Below are 8,851 nucleotides of genomic sequence, written 5' to 3' on the forward strand. Positions count from 1 at the left end.
ACATGCATGTTCTCAATACTAGCCAATTGATCACAAAAAAGTGATTTATATTGGACAAATAATTCAAAAAGAGAGGTTCCATCCTTCTTTAGAAAATGAGCTTTAGTTACGAGCTTCAAGCTTCCTGTATTGCTTTATTTAGGGTATTCTAAAGATCTGCTGATGTCTTTTCAACGACAGCGAGACCAAGAACGCTATCGTATATTGTCTTAGTAATCCCAGCTTTAACAAGTCGATCAGGTCGAACCCAAGCAGAATAATTAGGGTTTAGAGACTCCTCCACTGTAGCAGATTTGATAAACTCTTCAGGAACAGGGCCCTTGGAATTAACAAAGCCAAGCAAGTCTTCACTCTCAATTAGAGAGAGGACTTGTGTTTCCCACAAAAGGAAGTTCAAAGAGGTTAATCGAAGAATAACGAAGTTCGAGAAGTTGAGAGTAGACGGGTATGGAAACAGAGGAGCGGAAATAATAAACGCCTTGAATTTCAAAAGAGAAATATCTGAAGATAACCGAAGAGAAACTCACGGAATCTTCAGAGAACAAACCAAGAAAAACCAAGAATGCAGCGAACAGGGCGACAAGAAACAAGAACATGAATCTGATATCTAAGGATTGTTTGGTTACTTTTGTTATATGATTAATACCAGAATCAAGAATCACACGGAATTATGACCTTTACCTAAAAAATGAGTTTCAATCGATGGAATGCCCCCAAATCAACCCTGATACAATTGTAAAACCTGAATTTATTTATTTTTTCCAGGTGAAAAAAACATTACTTCTTTACAGCTTACAAAAGAGGGAATGAGGGAAGAATACATTGCTTTTCCATGTTATCAATTAACAGAAACTGGCCTCAGCAGTGTCATTGAGACAGAGACATGTATAGAAAGCAAAGGCATCAGCATATAAGGGTCCGGACCACACACTAAGAAACTGACAATTAAAAAAATATGTGAGTTGCTGAAATCATTGAAATTGAGAATTTTTGCATCAGATGGACACATTTCTCTAAAGAATGCTGCAGATCCTCTGCTTTCTCCTGTGTTTCTTGGCCTTTGGCGGCTGTAGAACAACCTTGATTGCCACATCAAAGACAGCCTTCACATTCTGCAATTCAAACCACAAGTTTCATGATCTAATTTCCTTATTTATAAGCTTCAGAACTGAGTAATTCCATACTAAAGCAGTGAATTTAGCAGCCAACGATACCCATCAGGTAGACACTGAAAAGGATAACACTTTCAGCATAATACAATTTATGGGAAAGCTCAATTTGGTTCTTCCTAAGTGATGATGGCATTGATTCGTTTCAATTGGAAACCATAATCCTTCAACAGTCCAAATTGTTTTTAACTCCCAAAAAATTGCAACTGTAAGAATCACTGTATCAAATAAGGGGCACAAATCCCTTGCCACCGACTAGAGATTAATATGCTAGTGTATACAATTATCCTAAGGTCAACTTAATGGGTATCTTGATTTTCCCTGAGAGAAAGAAGAGAAAAAAAAGGAAGAAAAAAATGTAACCTGCTGTGTCTTGGAGCTGCACTCCACATATGCCAACGCTCCTATTTGCTTCTTCAACTCTTCACCCTGGAAAATCAGAGAATGAAGCATTGCACATATCTCGTAAGGTGGAATACTGATGCTGCATTCAAATATGTCTCAATGCATCAAGCACAAATTGCAGTTTGATGGGTTTGAAGAATCCAAGTCTTTCAATTGATTCTTAGGCAAGTCAGCCTCTGAAAACCACATTGCAAAGAGTAAATGTAAAGACATTTTACAGATAAATAAGTTGTACAAAATTTCCATGATGTTTTTGCATATCATTCAAAATTGTGTAGATGATTTTGTTTAATTTGAATGTGTTTTGGAGCTTGATGGCCAAACTGCAGTGGAGGAATTGTAGCATGCACCAAAAGAAAATTCAATTGCAAGGTGCAGCACAATCCATTAAAACAATACCCTAGAAATAGATACCTGCATTCCAGTAATCACTGAGAAACCTAACTAAACATGAACATCAGTCAATGTTCGACCATTTGGACACCTTTGGATTGGGACATCGAAAAAGGCTAGGCTAAAGAGTTTAACCAGAGTAGACCTAGGAGGCAAAATAAAATGAATTCACTTTCTTAACTCTCTTTCAAGACAAATGTGAAGCAAACCATAAACATTTATGGAAATGCTATGCTGTTCTCAGGACTAAGGTGGCCTCAATGTTTCCACTGGATTCTGACTTCTTGAGACTAAATTTGGGCAGGGTTACAAGCAGTCCTCACAACCAGCTTTACATGGCTCAATCTTTGATCTCTGTCACCTTATATGTTTTAAAAAAAAATCCAGAAGTAGGAACCTAAGTCAATCTAAACAAATTTTTGCATCCAAGTAGAAACATGACACTGGAACTGGAAGAATAAAGACATACCTGTGCAGTTGAAATTGTAGATGCTCCAGGATGATCGATATAGAACTGCCTATCTTCTCTCAAATCTGTTAGACCACAAAGCACAAACAACGACAATGAAAAGCAAGGTAAAAGCTAACTTCCACAAGCAACCTATCATTAAAATTTCATTGAACACCAAACAATCATCTTTTTACCATTCCCAAAAGGGGGAAATGAACACCCTTCAACAGAAGAGAGAAGTTATTCATTCGCATATAAAGAAGGAGGACTGAACACAGATCTTCTTCTATTTATTTGAAGCCAAACAAGAATTACAGAGAATCTACGGTTTAAATGGGCAATGCATTTCAATTCCCTGTAGCGCATCAGTAATATATTAAAATAATAACCTTGAAGAGAAGGATAATTTCAATCAGAAGATAAGGGAAACATGGAGCAATGTCTGTATAGATAAGAATGCTGAAATCTAGAAAGCTCAAAGTGAACATCACCTAATTTGGTGCCAACAAGCACAATGGGCACTGATGGAGCATAATGTCTCAGCTCTGGGACCCACTTCTCACACAAACCAGAAGACAAGCAGCCAAAAGTGAAGGGAAATTATTAGAACAAATAAGCTTCCACTCATCAAAACAACTTTAAGCAGTGAAGTCGAAATGCTTTCCATAAGGGTGGGGGGAGGGGTAGGTATTTTACCTTTTTAGTGATGTTCTCAAAGCTAGGCCTGCTGATGAGGGAAAAAGCAAGGATAAAAACATCAGCTCCTCTATAGCTGAGTGGCCTCAATCTGTTGTAGTCTTCTTGCCCTGCAAGTACACTACAAGGCTTAAAACTTGACGAGAACAAGAAAATGTGGGATTCTGGTGCTCTACTTCTCAATAATCACGAACATAATAAACATATGGTAGAAATTACATTTCTAATAACAAGAAATTGTAACATATGTCATACAATAATGTAAATAATCTCATACCCCGATAAAAAAAATTTCAAGTGATTCTGGGTTTCAACCATCTGAACCCAAAGAAAAACTTTCTACACGTCCTACCTTCTAAAATAGGAGAAAATAATTCCAAGAGCAGAAATTTCAGGGAAAAAGTCCTAAAAGCTAACCAAAAAACTCCAAATGAAGTCACTTTAAATCAGGAAAGGCAGCCTCAAAATCATGCAAGAGCAGAACATAGCACCAACCACATTCTTTCCCCAAGAGAAAAAAGCTGGCTTTCACTCCTTTGGAAGAATTCTCTCTTTTTCATTTTTCTGAGTTGAGTTAGGGAGAGGGAAGTAAGGGGATTCTGATGAAAAGGATCTACATCCCAATATATACAGGAGAATCCCCACTGGTAGCTCCTTCCTCACAAAGTAAAAACTCAAACCCTTTGGCTGGAATGAAGCTTCATAAAGGAATGATAGCAGATGCCCCTGCAGATGTCATTCAAGAATTTAAAAAAAAACCAGCAAAGAATTCCAACTCCCTTGGTAATGGAGAGAGGAACTAACCGAAGGCCAGTGAATAATTTCAGGTCAATTATTTCACAGACAGGTCAGCAAGACATCCAAGATTAGGAAAACAGGGAAATAAGCACCAATTGAAGGAAAGTTCAATTCTTTTGAAAGAAGCACAAAAATCTTGAAAGACATTACCAGCAGTATCCCAGAGACCCAAATTCACAGACTGACCGCCAACCGTAACATTTGCACTGAAATTATCAAAAACAGTTGGCACATAATCCTGCCCAGAGAACAAAAATCAAACAAAACCAAAAAGAAATCAAAAGCCCTGAAAATAAAAAGCAAAACAAACAAAAGAGCACAAACACCTGGAGAAAGGAGCAGAGCAAGAAGGAGAGGAAGTATACAGTTGGGAAGGTGTTGCTAGTATAGGAGATTAAAAGACAGGTCTTCCCTACAGCTCCATCTCCAACTGTAACACACTTGATGAACCTTGACGTGCTCATCTCATCATCCCAGCAAGCTCCTGAAGTCTAAATCAAATCGACCCAATTTCTGTAGATTGAAGCTGATGTTCACTACGGCCCTGCTTCGTTATTTTTATAGAGCTTGAGTAAAACAAGACAAACCCAAGAACCCTCAGTTGGACTCTTCACTTAATAGCTTCTCATACAAGGCAGTGGCAAAGAGCAGAAAAAGAGTATATAGTAGAGAGGAGAAAGTTCCAATTTAGGAAGGAATGAAGGTTGTGTGAGTTGTTGACAACCTTTTTCTGAGCTGTCAGAAGTGGCAAGGGAGGAAAGGTGATTCCGCGAGAAGTTGGAATGATTGCGTATTTCTTTCTCTCTCTTTCAGATGGCCAAAGAAAATGCAGAGAAGGGTATATTTCTTTTCAAATAATATGAATGGATTAATGAAAACCAAACTATCAAGTTGATCTCTGTTTACGGGAGAAAAAGCCAACAATTTCTTACATCCCGTCATTAATGGATGATTACGAATTCGGATTGACTTGGAAAACTGAAAAAAGCTTTTCAAATTTTAATTTTCTTTTAGATGGAAAAAAAGGGTGATGATATGGAATGGGAGTTGTTTCATGTGAATTTCCACAAATCTGTTGCAATAAGTCAAAACCAGATAAATCGGTTGAATTAATTATGATTTGTTAGTTCTCAGAAAAATTCAACATATAATGACCCGGTTCAACAGTGAACAAGATTGAGTAAATACTTGGATTGAAGAACTAGTGTAAGTTTTGGAAAGAAATAATATTGCAGGCTGACCGAGAGGGAGGGAGAAAGTTGTGGTTAAGGTAGTTTTTAACAGTTGATTTATTCCCAAGTATTTGGATCTTTATTAGCCCGATACCAAGTGAAGAAACAAGATCAACTCATTTTCATTGAGCTTCGATATAGTGTTTAAATATAAATGCATGTGATATAAGAGGATGTTGAGACACCTGAGTCATATTTAAATATGGTTGAGGTATTTAAGTTATACTCAATATATGTTCTAATATAGGTCATTGGATTAGTGGCCTTTGTGATAACCTCAAACGTGGCATGTTATATTTCCAACCACAGCTGCGTAGAAAGCAAGTCTTCTTATTTTTTTTTGATGTTGATTGTGCATGCACCAAGTGCACGATACAATTTGGCTATGGTCTCTCTTCTTTTAGGTGCAGTCGTCTCTCTATTTGTCTTTGGTTTCTTTTAGATTAAATTTTTTTTGTTATGAAATCTATAATATAGTTTTCTCTTGTAGTTGACCAAAGCCCATTATTGTGTTTTATATGCATGACATATTAAATGGGTAATAGAAGCCATGAAATTTGAAATAAGAAAGATATGTCTAACCACCGAATGGATGAGGCATGGTTGTCATTTGTTACTTTAATTCATTGATTTTTTTTTTTGGGTAAAAAATTCATTGAAATTAAAACTAAGAAATAAAACAACCCAATTCCTAATGGATTTGTGGTTATTTTCTTCCAATTTTATAACTGTAAAATATGAAAGAAATGATTCGGATATAGTGAACAAAGTGATGGCTTTGTCACTATCGAAATCCATAAAGGAATTGTCACTTACTCTCTTTTGTCAATCACATTTTTTTTAGCATTTTTTGTGAAGAAAAGGGGTGGGGGAGACAGATTACCTGGATGGAGATATGCGTTCAAATTAACTTGACCAAATTGGATCTAAAATCAATACAAGAAAGAGAAAAGAAAAGTTTTATGAAAGAGCTTGAATTTGTTCTTTAAAAGACTGATGTGATTTTGATTCAGTCTTATTAATTTTGTGTCATTGATTTCTAGTCGTGCAAATAAAAAATGACATGTTTCTCAATTTTGGTTTCATATCAAGTGATTCATATCGGTTTTAAGTTTTTAGATTCCGATAAAGTGGATGATATGGACAATGAATATACTAATTATAAAATCTACATGAAGAAATCTGAAGAGTATGTCATGAAAGGTTTTGAACATAAATATTATAAAATAAACTAGTCTTTTTATACTCTTAAATAGACACTTAAATTATGTCATCAAAAATTTGACAAAGTAGTAAAGAGCTTTGGGTTTCAAACTATTAACTTCGATAAATGCATTTAGTATAAATATAGGTCAAATAATGTGGTAATTATCTGCTTATTCATAAAGAACATGTTGATTCTTAGTTCTAATCACTATTTAGTGAGTAAACATTAAAAAAAAAACCTTAGATGAAGAATTCAACATGATGGATTTTGGTGTTATAGACACCATTCTTAGCATGAAAGTAAGTTTTATTGGGAAAAGAATTACACTTAGCTAATTTAACTATATTATAAAACTATTTTCTACATGAGAATAGAGTGGATGCAAATCAGTAGAGACACCATATGATTATACAAAAAAGTTTATACTCATGAGAGTAAAAATTGTGAATCGGTCTAATTATTTTAGATTGATTTGTAGTCTCTTTTATGCAATAAGTTGCATTAAGCCAGACATAGCCTATACAGTTGACATATTGAGTTGATTCACTAGTAATCCTAGTAAAGAACATCGGTCTACCTTTACAAGGCTAAGATACTTTAAGGGTACTTCAAACTATGTTATTTTCTAAAACATACATCCTTCAATTCTAAAGGGATAATTTTGATGTATCTTGATGCTCATAAATAGGAACAATAAATCTACTAGTGATTATTTTTACAATAAGTGAAGTGGCTGTTGAAAGGAAATCAAGAGATAGACTTGAATTACTTTGAGTTATATCTTTTATGGAATTATAATTATATTCTCTAACCTCATGAAAAGATAAAGTAGAAAGTGTATAAAAGATCTGATCTTGGATATTCCTTTGTTTAACTTAAAGATAATCACTTTAAGGTTGATTTGTAATAATCAAGCAACAACAATGATAATTAATACCTCACTCTTTAATAGTAAGAAAATATAAATTATGGTAATGCAGGTTGTGCTGAATTATCTAATAGAACAAGCAGTGAACACTTTAGTTGATGTGTGATCAAGATAGAATATGACAGATGTCCTTACAAAGGGATTGAAAGACACATCGAACATTCAAAATTATGGGAGAAATGAGGTTAAAGACCATATAGATAGATCTTAATCCAATTCTATGTTATTTTGAATTGTTCAAATTTCAAGTAACCATAGTTAGTATCCATCACAATTTACATATTTCAGATAATTTGACAGGATTGTGGCATATAGATGTTTGTGAAATCATTCGACATTGGTGATGTAACAACCTTTGTATTAAGTTTGATTGCCTTATTATTCCAAACAAGGAATATGGAAATTGATATGCTTCGATGATGTTATTGTTATCTTTATATCATTCCATATCTGATGTCTGATGATATGTCTTCCATAGAGATATTTATCATAACAAATTTGATTATATAACCAATAACTATGTTTTACATAATAACTCTAATATTCCAAATAAAAACATGGAATGGTTTCTTCTCTTATCTTATAAAAGGAAGGAGATTGATCAATGACATTGCAGGAGCTCTGCACCAATTACCCTTCTTCTCTTCTCTTCTAAAAGGCTGCGTGACATCACCAACTTGCAAAGCGATAGGTTTTAGAAACCCTAAAAGGTAAGTTTTCCTCATTATCTCTAGTTTGCAAGATTCGATCGTTTTTACTCTTTCATTTCTCCTTGTTCATCGTTATGTCAAATCTTGGTTGTAGATTTCATTTTCTAAATTCCTCTTCTTTCTATTTCTCTGCAAGTAGGTTCATTAATGGCAGACGCGGCCATCGGCAATGACGCGCATCGGACATCGATTATTAAGTAGGGGATATATTAGAAAAGATACCAACATTATAGAGTTGAGTCAAAAGATCCAATTGTTGGAACAAGAGGTCTCTGAATTGAAACATGAAAAGGGGAAGAGCGATGAAAAAATTGACGCTATCGAGAAATTGAGGACTGGTAGTGTTGCGATGAAGGAAGAAAAAGAACGGTGAATTGATTCTGCTTCTCCTTAGTTTTAGAATCATTCTAGATTTTCCTTTGGTTCTTGTGCTTGCAAGTGATCATTGTGGTGTTAAAGGTCCGCATGCACTACGAAGCTTGCACCGAGGAAATCAGAAAACGTATCCAGAAAATTAAAGGTAAATTCTCCAATCAATTCGTGATTTTCTTATACGATGTTGTCAAATTTTCTTCAAATTCCAACTGGGTTCGACCTAACTTAATTAGAAATCCCCTAGGTTCCTAGTTTTGGAATTTCCATTGAGTGAAAGATCCTCAAAGATCTTTGTAACATTATATCAAAACAGGGTTTTAAATAGACATAATAGAGAATGAAAAAATGATACCAAAAAGAGCCTTAGCAATTCTAGATTTGGTTGTTAGGACTAGTAGAATTTAAAATCAGTCCAAGTATTTTTCATTCAAGATTAAGATTTCATGATTTTAAGGAACCTTCTTTTTATTTACTGTGATATGTTTAG

The 8,851-nt window shown here is 34.8% G+C and overlaps 1 protein-coding gene across 1 annotated transcript; it reads right to left on the bottom strand.

Moving 5' to 3' along the window:
- Positions 1-809: 809 nt before the first annotated feature.
- On the bottom strand, positions 810-4,705 carry LOC149029171 (rac-like GTP-binding protein RAC2). The gene is made up of 7 exons (XM_089150080.1): positions 4,278-4,705; positions 4,063-4,150; positions 3,115-3,224; positions 2,910-2,973; positions 2,437-2,501; positions 1,533-1,598; positions 810-1,112 (listed from the first exon to the last, which is right to left on the bottom strand). Exons 1-7 carry the CDS (start codon positions 4,374-4,376, stop codon positions 1,014-1,016), a joined length of 591 nt encoding a protein of 196 aa, XP_089006206.1. The 5' UTR covers positions 4,377-4,705; the 3' UTR covers positions 810-1,013.
- Between the last annotated feature and the right edge of the window lie 4,146 nt (positions 4,706-8,851).

Source organism: Hakea prostrata, chromosome 1 (assembly GCF_041222555.1).
Source record: "Hakea prostrata isolate BN-2017 chromosome 1, UWA_Hpros_2, whole genome shotgun sequence".
Lineage (NCBI taxonomy): Eukaryota > Viridiplantae > Streptophyta > Magnoliopsida > Proteales > Proteaceae > Hakea > Hakea prostrata.